This window comes from Molothrus aeneus, chromosome 20, assembly GCF_037042795.1.
Source record: "Molothrus aeneus isolate 106 chromosome 20, BPBGC_Maene_1.0, whole genome shotgun sequence".
Classification (NCBI taxonomy): Eukaryota; Metazoa; Chordata; class Aves; order Passeriformes; family Icteridae; genus Molothrus; species Molothrus aeneus.
The window spans coordinates 7,319,122-7,341,442 of NC_089665.1; the positions used below are offsets into that span (position 1 = coordinate 7,319,122).

General features: G+C 59.5%; 3 protein-coding genes across 6 annotated transcripts in view; 1 reads left to right on the forward strand and 2 right to left on the reverse strand.

Moving 5' to 3' along the window:
* Positions 1–1,734, forward strand: part of TAOK1 (TAO kinase 1) — a 59,567-nt gene extending 57,833 nt beyond the window's left edge. The window contains exon 20 of the mRNA XM_066563539.1: positions 1,028–1,734. Coding sequence (XP_066419636.1) covers positions 1,028–1,489 — 462 coding nt within the window. The 3' untranslated portion in view covers positions 1,490–1,734. The remainder of the gene's footprint in view (positions 1–1,027) is intronic.
* Positions 1,735–8,933: 7,199 nt separating this feature from the next.
* On the reverse strand, positions 8,934–12,789 carry ABHD15 (abhydrolase domain containing 15). The gene is made up of 2 exons (XM_066563540.1): positions 11,933–12,789; positions 8,934–10,721 (listed from the first exon to the last, which is right to left on the reverse strand). Exons 1-2 carry the CDS (start codon positions 12,787–12,789, stop codon positions 10,244–10,246), a joined length of 1,335 nt encoding a protein of 444 aa, XP_066419637.1. The 3' UTR covers positions 8,934–10,243.
* Positions 12,790–13,051: 262 nt separating this feature from the next.
* GIT1 (GIT ArfGAP 1) lies at positions 13,052–21,608 on the reverse strand. Of its 4 annotated transcripts, XM_066563256.1 has the most exons (22): positions 21,491–21,608; positions 18,444–18,577; positions 18,250–18,362; positions 18,059–18,164; positions 17,898–17,984; positions 17,658–17,788; positions 17,487–17,581; positions 17,364–17,406; positions 17,156–17,182; positions 16,820–16,868; positions 16,664–16,736; positions 15,951–16,048; positions 15,759–15,870; positions 15,551–15,678; positions 15,320–15,472; positions 15,010–15,237; positions 14,847–14,900; positions 14,488–14,574; positions 14,309–14,382; positions 14,033–14,215; positions 13,842–13,905; positions 13,052–13,741 (listed from the first exon to the last, which is right to left on the reverse strand). In XM_066563256.1, exons 1-22 carry the CDS (start codon positions 21,540–21,542, stop codon positions 13,529–13,531), a joined length of 2,304 nt encoding a protein of 767 aa, XP_066419353.1. In that variant the 5' UTR covers positions 21,543–21,608; the 3' UTR covers positions 13,052–13,528. The 4 variants fall into 4 exon arrangements, with proteins under 4 accessions (XP_066419353.1, XP_066419354.1, XP_066419355.1 ...); XM_066563257.1 differs by lacking the exon at positions 17,156–17,182; XM_066563258.1 differs by lacking the exon at positions 14,847–14,900.
* Positions 21,609–22,321: the final 713 nt, after the last annotated feature.

A 22,321-nucleotide genomic window follows, 5' to 3' on the forward strand; every position in this document is an offset into this window, starting at 1 on the left:
GTGCCTTCAGCACAGACCCAGATAACACCTCTTGGCCATGTTGCTGCTGACAGCAGGGAGATGCCAGTGAGCTGTGCTGAAAGTCTTGGCTCCTGCTTTTCCCCCATTTGGTCTTTTTCACTGAGGCCAAAAGAAGCTTTTTCAGTGCTGGCAAGAAGATAATGGGTTTTGGTTCTCCACCTGACTGCAAAGATTTCAATAAGAAAGGCTTTCATCCCTGTCTGATGGGTGTCAGGAGGCCATAGTCCTGTGTTTTCAGTACTTACAGTGCTGATCCCAGTGCTCCTACCAAAGTAGTCTTGGAAACCAATTTGGAACAGTCTTATGGAGGAGAAATTGGAGTTGCCAGCTTGCATATCATCTAGCTAATAATCTGCCACACGACTCAAACAGCACTGCCTATGTCCTTCAGCCACACACCCTGGAAAAAGTATCAGGGCAGTGAAATATGAGAAAACCAAATTAGGGAAGGGGTAGATAGGAGGTGATAAATACATGAGCTAAGAAAATCTGGCCAGTGAACATTAGAGAGGAAGCTGAATGTGGGCTTGTGCATTGAATCCCAGAGAAAACAGCAGTCATCATCATAATCATCATTAGATTCAGCTACAAACAGTGAAGGTCACCATAAGCTGTGTTGGCAGGCTGTACCTGAAGGTGCTTTCCCAGTAGGCATCTATGGAAGCTGTAGACTTTGCTATATCTCAGAAGATTAATCTATGTTAAGCTGTTGGTATCAGTGCAAACTTCAGATTCGCATCCCTCAAATTTCATGTATTCACCAGGGAACAGGGACCAACACCCTCCAGCTGGTGTTCACCATACTTTGGGCTATGTGGGTCTTTGAGACTTAACCCTTAAAAAATTCACCCTTTTGTATTCAAAACAGACTGCATGTCCACGGATATCTGATCTAGAGCCAGTTTCCTGCATAAATGCAGGAGAAAGTCCCTCAGTAGCTGTTACAGGTCCTCCAGAGGCTGTGCCAGTCCTGCTGCTACAGACTGTCTCTTTTTTTCCTTCCTAGATTGAGGAGGAGATGCTGGCGTTGCAGAACGAGCGCACCGAGCGGATACGAAGCCTGCTGGAGCGCCAAGCTCGCGAGATTGAAGCCTTTGACTCAGAAAGCATGAGGCTAGGTTTTAGTAATATGGTTCTTTCTAATCTCTCCCCCGAGGCGTTCAGCCACAGCTACCCGGGAGCTTCTGGCTGGTCCCACAATCCTACTGGGGGTGCAGGACCTCACTGGGGTCATCCCATGGGTGGCCCACCACAAGCTTGGGGCCATCCAATGCAAGGTGGACCTCAGCCATGGGGTCACCCCTCGGGGCCCATGCAGGGGGTACCTCGAAGTAGTGCTATAGGGGTCCGCAACAGCCCCCAGGCTCTGAGGCGGACAGCTTCTGGGGGACGGACGGAGCAGGGCATGAGCAGGAGCACAAGTGTTACTTCACAAATATCCAATGGTTCACACATGTCTTATACATAACTTAAACAATAACTGAGGGTGGCAATTCCACTGGAGCTGTCTGCCAACAGAAACTGCCTACAGACACCAGCCCAGCAGCCTCCTCAGTGCGGTGCTGACGTGTGGAAGCTGGGTGCACATGGAATATTGTATTCATTTTGTAAAGCATTACGTTTTGTGTTTACTAACTGGGATGTCATAGTATTTGGCTGCAGGGTTTTGGGGGGGTGGTTTTTGGTTTTTTGTTTTCTTGTTGGTTTTTTTGTTGGTTGTTTTTTTTTTTTTTTTTTTTTTACATTTTGGAGGGGTCTTGGGAGGGCATCTGAGAAATATATGCAATTAGTCAGAAGAGTTGGCTGGTGGTCATCACACTGACAGGACAGAAGGGCCTCAGACTGCCCTCATCATGCCATCCATGTAGGAAGTCTGAGGGAGAATGGAGACCTCTTCCCATGTCCATGAATTCCGATCTGCCACCCTGCAAAAACCAGGCAAGCTGCCTTTAAACCAACATCCAGGGGAGGAACAGCTGGATCTTCTGTTCCATTTTTATTTGTCATTAAATTGGATAAATTTCTAGGGTATTGCCTCTGCCAAGAGGCATTTTCAAAGAGTTGTAGGTGAGGAAGAAGGTGAGAAGAGAGGCCAAGAGACACCAGGGCTCAACAGGGCCCTTCTACCCAAGTGCGCGCTCCGTGTCGTGTAAGAAGTGACGTTCTGTCAGAAGGCACTGGTCAGCTTCCCGAGAACTCTGTAGGTAAACCTGTCTGGGGGAACAGGCTAGGAATGTTTGAAATGGTCTATCTGCTTTGGCACTCCCTGACTGTGCTGCTGGTAGCTCAGATGAGGTTGGGCAGAGGAGCATAAGTAATGCACTTGTACAGCTAATACTGTGGCATCTCATTGTAGCTAAGCATCAGAATAATTCTTGGAGCCCCGCGTAGTCCTTTTTGCTCCGTTCAGAAATGTTTAGACTTTCAGCCAATCAGTCTCAAATGCCAGAGGTGTTTTGAAGGATGCCATAGTCACAAAATGCCATTGATCGGGTTTTTCATTATTACACTACATCCACCAATTTATTACCTTTTTGGCTTGTTGCAATTTCCTGTTTACATGTAGCGTGTAGCCAACTGTTGAAATGTTTAGTTGCCATGGTGTACCAGGAGGAGCTGAGCCAATGACTCTTTCCCAGCTGATGACTAACCCATATCACCACTGTAGATCTTGCTGCATGTGAGGCTCCTTTTTTATTATTTTCATTGCTGCAATACTTCACAACTTTTACAGTCCCTAGAGATGCTGTGATATTTCGGCAGCGTGTCACACCATGTGAGAAGGCACTACTTCCAGAGGGCTCATTGGAGCTGCTGTACTACTGAAAGGAAACAAAGGAGGTTGTGAAATCCATACAGTGATAAAAGGTCAGGGAGTCTTATAACTGAATGACTTTGTTGGCATCGTGTCATCCCTTAGTGCTGGGAACCAGAGATGCCCCCACGCTCTCATGCCAGTGCCAGGACGGTCTCAGTCAGCCAGGACTGTGGGACGAGCAGGTAGATGAAGTTTGGTTTGAGGCAAAGGTTTCCGTCTTGGGGACTGACCAGCCAGGGTTCTTTGTAAATGTTTTTCCTTGCACACTAATCATCTTGAAGAAAACACTAGCTGCTAACTCTAGGATTTGCCTTTAATATGTTTATAGGGCTCAAAAGCGAGGTTTTCCGAATGTGTTTGTCCACGTGACATATTTATATAGTAAATAGTGTCTCGCTGCTGTTCAGTACTCAGCAGGGCAGCGTTCTTTCGTTAGCTAAATTAACATCCACTCCCAATCCTCAACTCTCTGCCAGTGTCTGGTGAATCCAGCTGGGATTTCTAGCATTGTGATGTAGCATATCACTCTAATTGAAGATGGAAACTCCACCAAAACATGTTTGAGCAGCCCCTCTGTAAGGAGTTTTGTTGTACTAACAGTTGACAGAAGCCTGGGAGGAGGTGTGAGTCCCATGGAGGTGCCTCTGGATGCTCCTGGGGGCAAGTGGTGACTGTGAATTGTCCTGTCCTTTCCTCTGCTATGTTTTTATGTGGAATTGGATGTTTTGGGGTCACTCTTTTGCATTGCAGTGTTGTTGAAATGAAGCGAAGCTCGTTTAGGAAAGGTACCTGTGTTTTCCTAGGTTTGGAAGGAGAGACAAAACCAAAATGAAAGGCCAAAACTGTATTGGGGTTCACCATGTGATTGTGGAGGGTGTGCCCAGAGCATGGTGCTAACACAGCGTTTTGAGTTCAGCTCCTCTATCCCAAACAGCAGCAGCTACAGTGGAGACAGGCTATACCTGCAAGTTCAGTGGGTTCATTCTTCTGCTTCTGTTATGGTTTGAATTTGGTCAAAGTCTCTGGCTTAAATTGAGCTACTTCAACAGAATTCTCTCAACACATCTATTTGTGTAATGTCAAGCATGACTGAATGCTGAATCCAAATGATGGCTATCCCATATTGGCTTTTTTGTATTCAAAAAGAATTGTGTAGTAACCATTTTTACATGTATATCATGTGCAGACCTGGACTATTCCAACAAGTTAATATTTTAATTAAAATAGTTTGCAAAAACTGATTCAGATCAACTGGTCTAAATGTGTGTGTCCCTGTGTGTACGTGGGGGAAGAAAAGCTGTCCCAAAACTGCCTGATCTCGAGAGGAAGCACCTCATTACACAGCTGTAGCCAGAGGAACTCAGGGTCAGGCTGTGCCTTGGAGGTATTTGAGGAGGCCCTTGGTGTTCAGAATTTTAATGTATCTCAGGTTTATTTCTGAGATACATGAACAACTGTGCACTAGAGAGATGCAAACACTCTCTGAATCAGTTTGCAAACTCTTATTTTTAAAAGTAAGGCCAATTGTTTCATGTTGTACTCATTGCAGTCATGCCCTCAGTTTTAAAATTATTGTAATCTGTAAATTGTGGAAACTACTCCAGTACCTCAGCAAAGATGTTCTCTTGAATTTCTTAAGTTCATATTTAACACTGGGGAACTCTTCTGTGTGGACTACTTGCAAACTTTATTGCAGTATTTTTAAATCACCAGCTTGACCCCTGAAATCTCTTTTCTGTGGTTATTTTTCTCTCCCCTCTGCAAAGACCTGAAGTTCTGGTGTAGCTTAGCCCAGAGACAGAAAAAAAGACAGAATAGCCAGCATTTTTACCTCTTTCTGATTCAAATTTCCTTTGATTTTATTTGAAATCAGTGAAAGGGACCACATTTTCCTTCTTTTCCTTGGTCCCAGGGAGCCAGCAGCCACCTCTCCCTTCCATGTTGAACATTACATGCTTTCTTCCATGGATGCAGCACTGAAATGGAGGCCACAGCTCTGTTTCACCTGCATTCCCTCCAAGCCTGTGAACTTCAAAGAGGTTGAACAACTAAATACATGGTGTGATACCAAACTTTCCACAGAAAAATTCCCTGCAGCCATTACTTGCCTGGCTTGGGGCCAGGCTGGCATCGCTCTGTGTCCCACCCAGCCCTCCTGCGCCAGAAGAACGGGCACTGCACACTCGCTGTAACCTGCACGGGGGTGCAGCCAGGGCAGTCCTGGGGCTGTGCTGTTGTTTAAAACCCCCAGGACCCCTCACCTCCAGGCTCCCAGCCCCTCGACCCTGCTTACGTGCCATTTCTTGAGAGGCAATAAATCCTATCGTACCACTGTCTACCATTACTCTGTTGAATACGCACATCTCTCTGGATATATATATATGGTATCTCATTTGTATATATTTATATACTCTGTATGTATGTGTGTGTGGGTATAGGTGCACACACACCTCATGCTGTGCATTTCTGTCAGGGCACTTCAGTTCTGCTGTTCTTTAGCGCTCCTGTTTGTGAGCAAAAGCAACCCCCTCAGCAGGGCTCTCGGGGCGAGGGCACAGACGTGGCACGGGCTGTGCTAGGGCTGAGCCCTTGCTGAAGTGCAGCCCTGGTAATTGCAGCTTGCTTTTTCTGGGGCATGAGAGGGTAGGTAGCTGCTGCGGGTGTGCTTTGAAGGAGACAAGGGAGCTTCCTGAGGGTACCAGAAAGTCACAAGGCGGCAGAGAAGCAAACAAGATAGTTTAGCGATAGGCAAGCAGTGGAGGCAATGTAGGGATCTGCTGGGGAGGCAGCGAGTGGGCCGGTGAAGTGCTCAGCAGGCTGAGCTCAGAGTCCCCAGCTGCGTCTCGCCATGAAAGATCACAAGCCCGGCACGGTCTTGGCTCGCTGCACCGGCACTGGCTTTTGGCATTCCTGAGGTGGAGCCGCCGCTTGCTCTGAACACTGGCTGCCTTGGCATGTGGCTGATACCTGGAGGTTCTTAGTTTGTGTGGAGGGGCAAAAGAGAAGCTAAATTGGAAGATTTTAAGTACATGCGTGTGTACTTAAAGACTTATGGTCTATACATCCATATATACACACAGAGATGCTCTTGGTCCATTCTTTATTCTGCTTAGGCCCTGTGTGCTTTGTCACTCAAGTCCAGCCAGCAGTGGACAGCCTCGTTCCTCTCCTGGGTGCTTGCTCTGCAGTTCTAGTAAATCTTGCCCTGGTCTTTCTCATAGTAGGGGGGCGAGTGCCATGCTGGACACCACCAGCTCCTCAAGCTGTGAAGACCCTTCTGACCTTCTCCTTTGTCCTCTCCAGACCCCATCTTAGGGAGGCATTTGACAGTTCAGGGGATAAGCAGTTCTTGCATGTGTCAGGTCACACATTTCCCCCAAGGACGCCCCACCAGCTCAGCAGAATGTCAACCCTGGGCTCTCTTTGTGCTACTGGAGAATTCGGAGGCAATATTCCCCCTGTCCCTTTTGGAAGATCTCTTGCAAGTTTTTTTAGGAGAGACTTGGGTTTGGTTGGGTCATTCTTACCCTTTCCCAAGGAGTAGTGTCTTTACCTGTGCTCCTGCCTGTAGGATGTTCCCACCCCAGTGCTGGCCCGCAGTGAGCCCAGAACCACGTGCCAAGGACAGAGGAGCAGTGGATACCTAGGCAGGGATGCTGGTCACTGTCCCTCTGCTGTGGTTGAGTTTGCACTTTCACAAATCAATTGAGCCGAAGTCTTTTGATGACTGTATGTCAGGCGCTTTGGAGGGTTGGGGCTTGCTGTTTACAGCCAGAAAATAAGAAAACCTGATAGATCTAGTGGTTTTAGTAAACATCACCCCACCAGGGAGCAGTGGCAGCAGATAACCCAGGTTCCTGTTGCACAATGAAGTTCAGCCAACTGGGGCTGTGATGCTGCCTGCTACATCCCTGCCCCCTCCTCCGGGGGAAGGAGAGCCCTTTGTCAGCTAGAGAGGGACTTAGTAAATCGGATTTGCCAGCAAACAAGCACCTTAACCACTGAGCTGTGGGTCTCAATACTTGCACTTCACCTGAAGGCTCCCTGGTGGGGAGAAGGCAGTTTGGTTCATGACCATTAGCTCTGCACCTGCCTGGCATCCTCAAAACACCCTTAAGCCATGTCCTAGGGAAAATAACACTCCAATATCAGCTCCCGCTCTCCTTGCTTTCTCTGAGTGCACACAGTGAGACCAGGAACCAGGAGGGCCGAGCCTTGCCCCCACGGATGTGAACAAACCCTGGGGGGAAACTTCTCCCCACCTCGCCCCTCCGGCCCCCTGCCCCGCTCCCCACCCTTGAGTACGGGTACCTCAGAACATGCACAGTTTGAATTTTCACTGACAATTAGTTTAATTATTGTCGGTGAAAAGAATTGTAATTATCTGTAAATATGTAGTTAACAAATTGACCTAGTTTCTGTATTTTTTAAGTTTTTGTACTAAAATTTATAGATACAGTATGTGCCAGCTAGCAAAAAGCTACTGTAATTGCCAGTCGTAGTTCAGCATGCACCTAATCCCCGAGACTTGTCCAGTGATGCTGTAAGGAATTTGTGCTTAAATATTGCGAGCTGGGGAGGCAAACAGCCACTGGCCTGGGGCTTTTGGCTTCCAGCCTCCGGCTGGGTTTTCCCTGATGGCTGTGTGGAATCTCCTTCCCTTGGGCATCCTGTGCGCATGGAGGGCAGTGCGAGGGACAGAGCGGTGGCTTCGAGCTTGCTCTGGAGCTGAACTCAATGGGAACCAAGTTCAGGTTCTTTGCTGCAGTTTAATACCGGCTTGTGACTATGTTTTTCAATCTCTCTAGAAATGATCTGTTTTTCCCCTTCCAACTGTTTTTGTCTTAAGCCTGAGTTCATCTAAATCTACTGGAGGAAAAAAAACAAAAAACAACAAAACAAAAAAAGACTTTGATTTGAGGTCGTTGCCTGCTTTTAGTGCCAGGATCACACATTTCTATGGCAACTCTGAGCTCAGCAGAGTGCAGAAATCAGCGCAGGGTTGTTGACAAGCTGAAGTCGGCGGCCGCTGCCTCTGCACGGCTCCGGCAGAGCCCGACTGTGCCTGGTGGCAGCTGCCAAGGGCGAGTTTGGGGGTGCAGTGTGGTGGCTTGGGGGGTCCCGGTGTCCCTGCCCCACTGCAGCTGGCTTGCCCTGCAAGACCTGCTGCTGAGCGAGGGGTGGGCTCCTAGGAGTGGTCAGGATCTGTGCTCCGTGTCCTGTGGCAGAGGCAAGCCTGTGAGTCAGTAGCTGTGCTGAGCATCCCGGGAAGCTGCGAGCAGAGGAGTCTGAGCGCCGGTGAGGCCGTGCTCTCCGGGTCTGGTTGTCCTGGAGGTTGTAGGGAATGGGAGCTTGTAAGGATTCAAGGATCAGAGAAGGAGAGGCAGACGTGCGCGTACGGGTTTGGCTTTTGGCAAGCAAACCACCCGCTTCCTTTCTTCAGCTTTTCTTCCCTCCTAACCCCCCGCAGCTCTTCCCCCTGCTTTGCTTGGAACAGGAACACTTTTTTTACCTGCCTAGAAACAGCTAAAAGATTGGGGGGGGGGGGGGCAGCCCTGATGTAAATAATTAACGTTGCAAAGTGAAGTGTGTATAACATAAAAGGCTACAGCCCTTTGGTGACTTGTAAATGCTTTGAGAAGGTTGTGGTATGACGTGGAGGGGCCAAGCGACCTGCCCGGCCCCGCAGCCATCGCTGCCCCACCGCCACCGCGGGGCCGGGGGGTCGGGACAGGATGGGGGGACACCCCGGGCCCCTCGGCCGTGGGACCCCCCCTCGGTGTAGTGGATGGGAGGGTAGCGTAACGTGTGTAATACGGATAGGAGAAGCTGTGTGAGGTGTGTATAGTGTATATTTTTTAAAAATAGCTTGCTTGTGTTGTGAAGATTTTAAAGACAAACTTGAGAATTCTAGCCTAACTATTAACACAAGTTTAACATCAGTTACCCCACTGGGTTCAGAGCCTCTTGAATGTATATTCCTTTTTGTAACCTAAATGACCTATTCTTCTACCAGTCAGCCAGACATCCTATTTATATTTTTAATTTTATATATTACTTTCCATTTGTTTTCATTATTTCCAGCATGTTTCTGGGTTTGGGTTTTTTGTTTGTTGGGGGGGGGGTGTTGTTTCTTTTGCACAAGAATTGTGTGAAGTCAAGGAAATGTTAACTCAAACCTGGTATTTTCCAACCTGTTCCCCCTCCCCTTCCTCTCCTCCACCCCTGTTGTGGTTTTTTTTTCTTTCTTCCGCCAACAGTTTAGGATTTTTCTGGGCTGGGATGCAGCGGGTGGGAGGAGGGGATGGCTCTTTTCCATTTGCAGCTTTTGTGCAAATGCCAGGTCTTTTTGCCAGTCAACTAAAAAAATGCTTCACTTGCTGGTTGCTTTAAAAAGGAAAAAAAAAAAATTTAAATAAAAAACAAAAATGTAACCTTATCAGTGCGATGTAGACCCCGGCGGGAGGAGGGGAAGTGCACACCTGTAGCCACACACCTCTGGCTTTGGCTGCAAAACAAAAGCAAACCTTTCGTGGTGAGGAGGTGACCACAGGGCAGCTGCTGCCTGACCCCGTGGAGGGTTTGCCGGGCACGAGCTCCGTGTGCGGCCGGGCTCGGAGCCGTGCCGGGAGTGCCCATGCCTTGGGCTTGCTCTTCCCCCTCGGCGACCGCCCGCTCATGTGCACAAACCCAAGAGCTGCCTGCTGATGACAGCAAAACTGTTGCTGCTTTTCCTCTCCTCCTCCTCCTCTTCCTCTTCTTCCTCTCCCCCTCCCCAAGGAGGTCCAGCTCCCCAGCAAGAGCTCACCCAGCACCCGGCCCCAGCGCCATGGCCGTTTGCTCTGGGGCATCATCCAGGTATGGCCAAGCCCGGCCGGCGCCGTGCTGTGCCACAGAGCATTAGATAGAAAAAAACACACACATATCTGCTGTTTTACTATGAACACTGGTCTGAGGTTTCCAGGCTCAGCACCACGGTGATGGGCCACGAAGGATTTAACCAGGGGAATTAAACTCCTTCTTGCTTCCGTGTCTGGTAGCACCAGCTGGTATGAGTGAATCTACAGGTGTGCGTTTTCCTTCTTGTAGAAAATGCCACGAGCACTAACTGGTAAGGCTTAATGTACAGTATATTGTCAGTATTCTGGTATTCTTCTGGTTCAACATACATTATAGCTCATATATAACCTGTATTAATTGTATAGATTGTGCATTTAAAGCTGTTACCAAGTTGTCAGAAAATAAGAGAAGAGAAAAAAAAATAAGGTCATATGTAATATTTTGTTTGTAAGTATCCTTTGTATCATAGCAAAGGAAATGTTAAAAAAAAAAATCAACTGTAATAAAGTAATTTTAGTACACGGAGTGTCTGCCTGCCTTTGTGAGACCCTGCCCCAGGGGGGGCTACCGCGTGTAGGACCTCTGCCAGGTGAACACGGGGGGCTCGACCGGGGGACCCCCCCACCTGCGGGGCCGCGGCAGCCCCTTCCTCCTCTCCTCCGTCCGCAGGAACTCGGCCATGGCCCTGAAATATTCCAGCACAGCCTCGTGGGCCCAGCAGCGCCCCGGCCCCCGGCGGGGGAAGGCGCAGTGCCCCCCGTGCGGGGTCAGCAGCAGGAAGAAGTAGGGGCTGCTGCGGAAGAGCTGCCGGGGCAGGCTGCGGGCCGGGGCGCCGCGCACGGGGTCATCGGCGCTGCAGAGGCACAGCACCGGCACCGCCGCCTCGTCCGCGTCGCGCAGGGGCTCGTTGCGCTCCCAGTAGCTCTCCCAGCTGGTGGGGCGGCTCCGAGTCCGGCAGAAGAGGGTTTCCTCCAGCTCCCGCAGCGAGCGGCTGCCCAGGAGCCTGTCCGTGTCCACCACCTCGGCCAGGGCCCCCGCGTACCTGCAGGGATGGGGTGGCCGCCGTGGGCTTGGAGGTGCAGGGGTGCTGCCATGGGCTGGGGGCAATGGGGATGCTGGGATGGGGGCCACAGAGAATGTTGGCAGCAGCTGGGGCGTGCTGCTGTGGGGGTGGAGGGTCATAGGGGTGTCACTTGGAGCTGGTGGCTACAGGGATGTTGCCATAGGGGTGCCCCCAGCTTGTGCGCCCATGGGCTGCTCGACAGGGCCCTCCGGGCCCTGCACGCAGAGGAATAGGGGTGACCTCGACTGCCCCAACCCCAGAGTGGCTTAGGAGGCCCATCCCAGCCCCTTGCCAGGGATCCTGGAGGGTCCCCACAGCACAGCCCGGGTGCTATGACAACGGGAGACGGCCGGCGCTCCTGCTTCATTACCGTGACAGCAGCATTTGCAGCGGGAACCGGGAAATAGGGAGGGGGAGATTCCCTGCTGCCCACCCCCAGCGCCCCATCCCTGCAGTAAGCACTGTTCCTTGCTGCACCCATCTGAGATTTCCTGCAGCTTCACCTGTCACCTGTTTGTTCCTATGTTTTGGAGTTTACCTGCGTTTTTTTTGGCTCCCATCTGGCCACCTGCAGGGTCCCTTTATCCCCACAATCTCTCAGCACCCCCCAGGGAAGTGCCCACTTGCTCAAGGCCTTGGCCCCGGGCAGTTTGTCTCCTGTCTCAGCCAGTGCTTGGTCCACTCGAGCTTGGCTGTGTTGGGCAATAGGGAACCCAGATCCCTTGGGAAGGGACAGCAGCAGTCACAGCCCCCAGCCCAGCCCTGGGCTGGCATGACAGTCCCCCCCCAGGGCCAACAGGAGGGTCAGGTGCTGGGGACAAGGGGCAGTGCAGGGAGAGGGGCCAGCCCCACTCACCCCTCAGGGTCCAAAACCAAACGGGGGCTTCACCAACTCCTCCCAGCAAGAGTTGTGAGACCCTGCCCCAGATCTCCCAGCTCAGAAACCCCAAGACGATACAGCTGCCCCAGCCAGGCTGGGGACACACGTGGTGGCCCATCTGGCCCCATGGCAGCCAGCTCCAGGCTGGTGTTCATTAACCAGCACATTTTGCTGCCCTCAGCACCTCTGCCCCTGCACTGGGGCTCCTGGTGTCGGCAGCAGCACCCACCCCATGCATACCCTCAGGGATGACCGAGGGGTTCCCGGGGTACCCCCATCCACCTCCCCAAGCCCAAGGGACTGCACTGACCTGCTCAATCCCTGCTTGAGGTGGAGGAGCAGCGGCCACTCGTAAAGCCAGGGCATCCTGGCCTCAAACCAGTCCCGGCCACGGAAGATGGGGGAGAGGCAGGCGGCGGCGGCCAGGCGGCTGGAGGAGCCGCTCTCGCCCAGGTAGGCGAGCAGCAGCCCCGAGCCCGAGCCCTCGCTGACGGCCAGCAGAGAGGCAGAGGGGTGCCGGCACCGCAGGTAGGTCACAGCCTCCCGCAGGTCCCCGGGATCCCCGAAGGGCTGGAGCCGGGGGGTGGTCAGGGGGCAGCCATTGTGGCCCCGGCGGTTGAAGATGACGGGGATGAAGCCCCGCTCCAGCGCCCGCAGCCCCAGCTGCAGCAGCCCCCCCGTCACCTTCCCGGCAGCGTTGGGAATGAGCAGCAGCACCGGGCTGGAGACCCCCCCGCCGCCACCCGCAGCCCCCCACGGCCCCACCAACCAGTCCAGGGCTACCAGCCCAGCGTCGGACAGCTGCAGGAGCTCACGGGCCACCACCGGCTCCGGCTCAGGTGGCTGCAGGAGCTGCCACAGCATCTGGAGCCGGGGCCAGCACGACCACGGCCAGCGTCCCCCCCGCAGCGCCGCCGACCGCCCCAGGCTCCGCACCAGGTGCTGGGCCAGAGCCGAGGGCTTGCACAGCAGCCGGCAGTGCCCTGAGCCCTCCTCGGCCATGAAGGGGATCCCCTCCTCCTCCTCCTCCTCCTCCTCTTTCTCCTCCTCGTCCTCCTCTCCCACGTCTCCAGGCACCTCCAGCCTCCCTGCCCAAAGGCACCAAGCTAGGAGGGCCAGCCCCATGAGCACGGCGGCTGCGGCCACCAAACCCTCCGGGGACAGCATGGAGGCGGCAGGAGCCTCAGCCGGCAGCCCCGATGGTCGGCGGCTCGCAGAGCGATGGCGGGGCCGTGCTGGGGAAGCCCAGCCCCGGGGCTGGGCAAACAGCAGGGCTGTGCCGGGGATGGCGTGAGCGGCCGCCAGCAGGGCCAAGGGGACTGGGTGAAACGGGAGGGACACGTGGCCAAGCCCTGCCTGGCGCCGCAGGGGTTGAAGCCCCCGCAGCCACGGACCCTCCACGGGCGCAGGAGCCGGGGCCGGGCGCCCGTGCAATGCTCACACCTTTATTGATACAAATGTACAAGGACACATCTTACAGTGGGGAGTGCGGCCCCGGCACGGGGCAGGACGCCCGGGGAGGGGTTCGGGACGCCCGGGGAGGGGGGGCCCGCGGGCGCCCCAGTCCAGTGTAATGCCGTGGGTGGCCTCGGGGGTACCGGCCACCCAGAGAGGGGTTTTGTGGGGAGTGGGGGTACAAGGCCACCGCCGCCATGGACAGCTACAGAGGCTATGTACAGGATAAGTTAGGGGTGGGCAGGGGGCTGTACAGGGGGATGCAGGCACCTACCCCGCAGGCTGAGCACCAGCTCCTTGATGGCACAGGGGGCACGAGGAACCCCGCACCTCGGCTCCCCAAAAAGGCCACTTGCAGCCATGCTCGCCCCAGGTGCCAGCTGCTGCCGCAGGGAAGGGAGACATGGAGAGTGAAGGGGCCTGGGGATATGGGGCGGACTTGGGCTGGCGCTCACTGCTTCTTCTCACGAGTGGTGATGGTGACCAGCTGCTTGGCGGCCTTGGCGATGTCGTAGGCACACTGGATGACCTGCTGGGTCAGGAGCTGGTAGTCCACGGTGGCGCCGGGCTCGGGGGGCACAGTCTTGCGGCACTCGCTCTGCAGCCGGTAGGCGCTGGCATTGAGCAGCCGCAGGGAGCTCCGCACCGTCTCCAGTGCTGGTTTCTGTGGCAGAGCACAGGACCAGCGTCAGATCCTATGCTCAGGGGGCTGACAGTGTCTGGTGGGGACCATAACCATCCCAGGGACACACAGCTCCTCCTACCTTAGGGAAGAGTGATGCCATCTCTGTCACAGCCGAGTGGATCTTCTCTGAGCAGGGCACGAAGCTGGGGGCAAGGACAAAGGGTGAGCAACATGGAGGACAGCAGCTCCCGACCATGGGGGGTGACAAAGCATGGCCCCACCCCTGCTCTGGGTGTCCAGAAGGACCCTGAGGCTGTGCCCCAGTCCTACCTATCATGCTTGGACTCTTGTGCTGCCCGCAGCAGCTCCTGGATGTTCTTGGTGACCTGCTCAGTTTTGAGGATGACATCCTCTGTGCTGGGCAGGCCAGGGTCCAGCTCCCCGTCCAGCGGGTCCAGCTCGTGGGGGAAATCCTCATCCTTGCTCAGCTCCACATACCGCTTCCCCTCCATGCTGCAGGGACCAACCAACCGCCCTGGGTCAGTATCAGCCCCGTGTCCCTGTGTCCCCACGTACCCTGGTGCAGCCCCCAGCCCCACCACTCACCTGATCAGAACCTCACCGGCCTGTGTGTTGTCGTAGTCACTGTCAGTGCCGCTGCCATGCCGGTCCAGCTTGCTCTGGAGAGGAAAGGAGCAATGTCAAGCCCTGCCCAGCCCCATCCCCACACACAGGGCTGGGAGCCTCCCCACCCCAAGGGTTGTTCCCCCTCCCTGATACGTCACCATGTGTCGGGCACCATCAGGCGGGCAGGAGAGCAGTGGGGAGGATGGAGGGAAGGGCACCGAGGAGGCAGATGGACCTTTCCGGATCTGGAGGGGGGAAAAGAGGGGAAGCCCATGCTGAAGAGGGTGCAGAAGGGTGTGGAGCCGACCCCGGTGACGTGCAGGGAAGGACGAGCACAGGGGACACCGCCACCCTGCATGCAGGAACATTCCGCAGCTGCCATCCCTTGGGGAGGTCCTCGGCCTGACCCAGGGGGGTGCAGGGCGGCGGGGGGACAGGACATCCCAAAGGCCACATCCTGGGCAGGCGACAGCCACCACGTCCCATGCAGGAGCCGCCCCCGCTGCGGCCCCCTTACCCGGTACACGCTGGCCGGGATGTGCATGGAGTACAGAGCCTCGTCCTCCACCTCCTGGCGACACATGAAAGGTTACGGCCCCGCGGCGACGGGACCCAGCACCCTGTGGGGCTGGGGGGACTGCTGCACCCCAAAACCCTCCCACCCAGCCCAGCACACTCACGCCGGGGCTGAAGGGCTGCAGCCGGGTCACCAGCTCCTCCACGGGCTGCCCGAAGGGTTTCAGCGCCGAGCCCGGCTCGTACATGGAGAAGGCCTGGCGGTCCCGGCGGTGTGGGGGGGCTGTGCCCGCGGGGTGCCCGTGCTCTGGCCGCTCGCTGGGGGCCGGGGTTGGATGTGCAGGACCAGTCTGCTGCCGGATCTGTGTGTTCTCTGCCTGCAGCTTGTGGATCTGCAGCCAGGAGAAGGGGGAAGGCATCAGCGAGGAGAGGGGGGTACGCTGAGGAGGGGAATCCTGCTGACCCCACACCCACCTCGCGCTGCAGCCGGCGCAGCTCATCGCTCAGGCTGTTGTTCACCTTCATCAGCTGCTGCACCTTGGCCTCAGAGGCTGCCAGAGCCTTCTTCACCTCCAGGTACTCCTGCAGCGTGATGGGGCCATCTGACAGGTCGGAGGAGTCCATGCTCTGCAGGGAGAGGAGCTCAGTGCCAGGATCCCAGAGGTGGGGATCTGGAAGGGGGTCCAGGCCGGGGCCTGGGCTCACCCTGGCGCGGTTGTTGCGGGAGGCGTTGCGCAGCAGCTCCTGGTCCGTGTCCTCGTCAGAGGCAACGCTGTCGTAGTCGTGCTGGTCGTCCAGGTCACTCTGGCTCCGCAGCGAGTAGTCGAGGGCGTCTGGGGGAGGGCAGGGGAGGTGCTGAGCACAGGGCATGGGGGAAGTACTCAGTCCCACCTCGCTGCCCTCCGTGCCTCACCTGTGGGGCTGAGCAGGCTCTTCCCTTGCTGCCGGCGCTTGGCTTCCCCAAGGATGTCGATGAGCAAAGTGGCAAACTCCCTGGCGTTGAACCTGGCCAGTTTTTGCCGGCCCTGGGGGCAGCAGGGGGAAAAAGGGGGTGAGCAGAGGTCTGAGTGCACAGGGGGGTGGCGTGGCCTAGAGGGGGCCTCACCTGGTTGCGCGTGGCTGAGTACTCAGGGTTGACAGGGAGGAAGGGGACAGCGCTGCGCTCTGTCACCAGCGTGCTGTGGTTCTGCGTCGTCAGCCAGACTGCAGGAAGGCACCTGGTGTCAGACCCCGGGGGACACAGGGGCTGGACCCCCCCGGACAAGCAGGCTGCAGGGCCCGGAGCCGGCAGGACGCAGGCGCGGGCGCAGGGCCAGCCTGCTGGGGTTGGGAGTGGAGCCTGGCCAGGCTGACGGGAATCGCCTCCCCCAGCCACCCAGCAGGGCTAGGCTCCCCCTATAACCCGCCAATAGGACCCCAGAAATGCTCTTCACCCTTTCAGACACCAGCTCAGCACCCCCCAGCCGGTGGGAAGATGGTTTGAAATGTCTGTTGGCACCCGCCCCGCCACGGAAATGGGATTGCCCCCACCCTGCCACCCCCCAGACCAGGGGCACCACTGCAGGCTGAGCCCCCATCCCTGGAGGATCCCGACACCCACCTCCGGCAGCACCCCAGCCCTGGCACCCAGCGGCGGCCCCTCGCGCTGAGCAAACCTTCCCGGCCAGAGGAATGAAGAAGGAGGGGCCTGCGGTCCCGGCGGACGCGTCCAGATCGGGGGGAGCGCAGGGCTCAGCCGCGGCCCCGCCGGCTGCTCCTCCCCCGCGCCGCCGCGCCCGCCCCGGCCCCGGGGGGCTGCACCCCGCACCCCCCGCTCACCCGCGTCGTTCTCCCGACGGTCCACCTCGTCGTACACGTCCATGGCCAGCTCCTCGAAGAGGCGGTTGCTGAGCTGCAGCAGAACAGGGGACAGTGTCAGGCAGGATGAGAGGGGCAGGCGGGACATCCCCCAGCCCTGCCCTGGCCCCCACTCACCGCCTGCAGCTTCTTCTTGGCTGCCTTGGCCAGTTCAGAGAGGTCCAGGCTGGGGGGTGCGGGGAGGGGGAAAACAAAAAGTGGGGGTTATTCCTGGCCTGTTCACACCAAAACAGTCCCCAGCTGCACCCCACCAAGACAGGGACCCCCCCTCAGGCATTGGGGGCTTCACCAAGCAGGGCTGGCAGGCAGGCACAGGGGGATGAGGTGGCAGGGGGCGGGCAGAACCCCCCTCCCCGAGTGCCCCCCAGGTGCTGGGCTGGGCCGAGCGGCCAGGGCTGCAGGGGGGGCCCATGCCAGCAGCATGGGGGGCCCCCGGAGCCGAGCGGACAATACCTCTGTGCCATGCACTTTGGGCGCACCCTGCGCTCCGGAGAAGGCAGCGGAGGGAAGAACAGGATAAAGGCGGATGTTAAACACGCGGGCACGCCGACCCCCCACCCCCCCAGGGACACTCCAGTGACCAGGGTCCCCCCTCAGCCCAGCGGGGACGCTGGGGGGGACATGGGACAGGGCAGCGGGGCCACGGGCACCAGGCACTCACCTGTCGGCCATCTGTGGGATGATGTAGTGCCCGTTCTTGTGGTCTGCATAGAGAGAGGGGTGGTGAGCAGGGCCACAGGCTCCCTCCAGGGTACCCCCCTCACCCCAGGACCCCCTCACTCACCCGGCTTCCTGCCGCAGAGGTAGAAGGCCAGCCGGTCGGTCAGCTCGTACTGGCACTCCACCAGCCGCTCCGCCAGCTCGTGCTGGGCTGCCTGCCTGTGGGAGGGCCGGCAGGGGTGATGCCCACCCTAGCTGGGGTGCAGGCAGGGGTGACCCCCTTCCCTGCCCTCACCTGGCATAGTCAATGGGGGTCCGGCCGTTCACATCGGGCGCCCCAGGGTCGGCACCGTAGACCACCAGCAGCTCTGCCTGCAGGATCTGCCCGGCCTTGGCGGCCACGTGCAGTGGTGTGGTGCCCTTCTCCTGCGGGCATGGGCAGCCTCAGCCCTGCAGCCTGCATGCGGCATGAGGCCCCAGGACCTCCCTGGGCCCCACACCCCCTCTGGGGTCCCTGAGCCCCACCAGAGCTCACCGGGTGGAAGAAGTTGGCCTGGGCACCCAGGGAGAGCAGGCGCAGGCAGGTCTCCAGGTTGCCCGTCCGCACGCTCGAGTGCAATTGCTGCAGAGGAGAGAGCTGGTAATGGGGGGATCTGTCCCCACTGCCACAGGGGGGTCCCTGAGCCCCCACCCCACCTTGCTGAGGTCCTTGGCAGTGACGCCATCATCATCCCGGCAGGGCAGCTTGTGGACGAAGGCCAGCATCTGGTACTTGGCACGGATGAACTCCGACTTGGTGGGGCTGGAGGGTGGGCAGTGGGTTTTGGGGTGAGGAGGGGGCTCCCAGCCAGAGCTGACCCCCTCCCCACAGCACAGGGGGCACTTACTGCACTTTGTCCTGGGGGTTTGCCTTCCGGCGCCCGCTCTGCACCTGCGCTGGATCCAGCAGCGAGTGCTCCCAGATGGAGTTGGCCCCGTTGCTCGCCAAGGTGTGCACCATCTGCAGGGGACAGGCAGGGCCCAGTGGGCATGGGTGGTCCCAGTGTGAGTGTCCCCACATTGCAGTGTCCCCAGCACCCACCTGGAGCAGGGTGGCGGGCCAGGGGCTGTGGCGCAGGTGCTTGACGATGGAGATGTGGCGGCCCAGGCTGCGGTGCACGCTGCAGCACTCGTCACAGATGAGCACTCCGCGGTTGATCGACGCCCAGCCAGGGTCTGGGGGTGGCATGGGGGTGTCAGCGGGTGTCCCCTCCCCATGCCGTCCCCTCCTCATGCATCCATCCAGCAGGGGGGATGCGTTGCCACAGCAACCATTTCCCGAGAGATGGAGAGGGGCTCAGCCCATCACCAGGGGAAACCCACAGGTTTCCCATAGCAACCACCAGTCAAAAGGGGGGCAGGGTTTGGCCCCCCACCATCAGGAGGACAGCTGGTGGCCTGGATGATGCCACCACGCTCTCTCATCAGGGGCACTCTGGCTCACTGCGAGGTCACTCACCCCCAGAGCCCCCGGCTGGGTGTTTGGGGGAGTCGTGGATGGGGGTAGTGTGCCCCACAATGGGTGGGCACCCCCAGTCCACGGGCTCCTATGTAGGGTGGTCAGCAGCTCTGCAGCCTCAGCACCCCAGCGCAGCCAGCCCTCAGGACACCCCAGCTCCGGGGCAGGTGCCACGGCCCCCCACGCTGCCGTGCCCCTCCAGCCCCGCCGCTGGCCCCGGCCAGCCGGACTGGAGCGCTTTGTGTCCCCGCCGGGAACAAAGGATCGTTTGAGCAGCCGCGCTGGCCCCGCGCTGGCACCAGCCCCGGCACCCGCGGGGGCACCGCTCCCGGCCAGGCAGCAGCTCCCCACGCCTGCACCCCAAAAACAGGTCCTGGGAACGAGGGGTCCGGCCCCGTGGTGTGGCCGTTGAGCTGCAGCTGTTCACAGCAGCACGAGGACAGGATTTGAGGACCCCCGCTGGGTCACAGCCACCTCCCCCCTCCCGGGAAATGCAGCCGGGCACCGGGTGACGATGCTGAATGGCTCCCAGGTGTCCCCTCTGCCGGGCACGACAGGGGAGTCCTGCCACCCTGTGCCCAGCCCCACCCCTCCCCTTGTTTCTGTAGGTCCCACACAAACACCACACTGTCCCACGGCGGGGGCAGCCCCAAGCCCGGGGACACAGGGCCCAGGGAGGTGGCCTCACTGGCCTGCCCGATGGCCCTGAGGGGGGACAGCGGCCCCACGACCTCACAGAGGGAGGAAGGCAGGCAGCCAGCCAAGCCTCCCCCACTTCCTTCCTCCCTGCAGGGTCGCGGACCCCTCCACACGCATCCCCCCAGAGCCCTGAGGACCCCGCGTTGGGGGGCACGGCATCCTGCCATGCTGCAGTGCCCCGGGGCCGGGGTGGGGTGGCCGGGGGGAGCGGCGGCCCCCCCAGCCTGGCAGCCCCGCGCACGCAGATGGCAGCGCCTTGGCAGCCGGTGCGGCGGCATCTGTGCCTTCGCACCCGCTGCCCACGGCCACCGCCGGGAACAGGACGCTCCGTGCGGGGGGAGCCGGCCCGCGGCCCCCCCAGGCGGGTGGATCCAGAGTATCCCTGGGGCAACAGCCCCTCCCGCCCTAGGACCGCTGGGATGTGGTGGGATGCGGGCGGGCACTGCAGCAGATCGCGGAGTGCTCGCACAGGGACACTCCAAACCCTGGGAGGATCCTGGAGTCCAAGGGAGCGCGCAGCACCTCAATCCCTGCATCGGGATGTGGGCTGACACCGGGAGCCCCAGCAGTCGGCCCCGCAGCGGCGATGGCAGGGCTGGGGGCAGCCGGCATCCCTGCGCGGGGCCGAGGGAGGCCGGGCAGAGGGACCGGAGCGCCCCACGGGCACCTCCCCATGCAGGGCCAGGCAGCGCATCCCCGGCAGCGACAGCGGGTGCTCCCAGCGCGCTAGGAAACGGCCTCTGGACTTTATAACTCATTTCCTCCCATGGCTGCCAGGCGATAAGAGATTGGAAGAAACTGTTTTCCATTTCCCCTGGCCGCAGCAGGGAGCCCCGGCACCGCCCCGGGAACCCCTGGCCCCCCGCTTGCCCGCCGGCACGGGGGATGCCTGGAGGCAGGGCAGCCTTTCGCCCACGCGTGCCGACAGCTCTCCTGGCAGGATCCGGCCATTGGCACGTGGCCGGAATAATTTCGGCACAGCCTTGGCCCGCGGGCAGCTTTCCGGGGCCGGCTCGGAGCCCCGTTCATTCATTGCCGTGCGGCCACCTGCACTGACTACGGGCAGGTTTGGGGTCCGGCCCTACCGTGGGCAGGGTTTGGGGGGGGCCAAGCCCTCTGCGACGCCCACGGGCGCGTCCCCAGCATGGGGGCTGCGGGCACCGGCACCGCCGGGGATGGGAATGGTCTTGCCCAGGCTCGGCTCTGGCTTGCAGCGCGGCGGCCGCCCGGCTCGCCCGACCGGCACCGCCAAGCCCGGATCCGGCTGGGGTGGGTGCTGGCTGTGGGCTGCAGGACGGTGTCCCCCATCATGCCGTCATTTACAGGGTCACCAGCGCTGCTGGCACCGAGCGGCGCGTCCCGAGGCTGTGCCAGCAGCCCCCGCGCTGGGGTGAGAAAGCCGTGGGTGGTGCCGGGGGGCGTGGGGGCACCCGGGGTGCGCTGGAGCCGCAGGGAGGAGGGCGTGCGGGGGTATCGGGGCTGCGTCTCGAGCGTATGAGGGCATTCCAGGAGGCTAAAAGGGGGTGCAGCAAGGGGGTCATGAGTTTCATCACAGCGTTTCACTGGGGGGGGCACATCAGAGGGTTCCTGGGGGGCAGGCGGGGGACTCAGTGCGGTTCCCTTGGCTGTGCAGAGTGGGGTGCAGAAAGGAATCGCCAGGCGATCCTGGGGGCGCTCAGGCAGCCGCAAAGGGGTCTCGATGTGGGGCGTACAAGGAGATGCAGAAGGGGTCATGGGGAGCAGTCCGGGCGCGAACACCTCGGGGTCCAGCGGGGGCTGACGGGGGTGCGGGGGACGCGCCGGGGGTGCCGTGGGGCGCACGGGGAGCTCTCGGTGGCGCGGGGGGGAGCGCAGGGCAGGCTCCGGGGGGCAGCCGGAGGCGCGGCGGGGCTGGCGGGGCCGTGCCGGTGCCGATGCGGGGAGGCCCTTACCTGGGGCGCTGCAGTCGGCGCACACCTCTGCCCGCGGCGCCTTCCGGGACATCCTCAGCGGCGAGGCGGGCCCGGGCCCGGGCCTCTGCGCCAGCGTGGGGCGGCGGCGGCGCCCCCGGGCCCGCCGGGGGAGCGGCGGCGGGGAAGGGGAGGGGGGGGCCGGGCGGCGGGGCGGGGGCAGCGGGGCCCGGGGCGGCGGGGCCGGGGGCTGCCGGCTGCTCCCTGCGCCCGGCGGCTCCGCAGGAAGCGGCGCAGGCCCGGCCCCGGCGGAGGAGGGGCCGCACCGCCCCCGCCCCGCCACCGGCAGCGCTGCCGCGGCCGCCCCGCACCGGCACCGGCACCGCCCCGCACTCGCAGCCGCACCCGAACCCGCACCGGCGCCGGCACCGCCCCGCACCGGGACACGAACCGGGAACGCCCCCACCCCGCACACGGACCCGGACCCGCACAAAAATTCGGACGGGCACCGGCACAGACCGACACCCCCACCGGGAACGCCCCCGACCCGCACCCGCACCTGCAAACGTCCCCCGGACAGCCCGGACCCGGACCCGGGCACCTCATCTGCTGCTGGGCATCAGCCTTGCCCTTGCTCTGCTCCTGATCCCGGGCATCCCCCAGTGCTGACCCCAGTGCCCGCCCTCGGTGCACTCCCGGTCCCCTTTTCAGCCCAGAGCACTGTCCTAGTCCTGCTCCCAGCCCTTGTCCTGTTTATCCCGGAGGGGTGGCACTGGTCCCATTCCTATTCCGGGTCCTGTGTAACCCAGTCCCAGCCCAGGGCACCCCCAAATTGCTTCAGTCCTGCCCTGGACACTTGTTCTGGATCCAGTT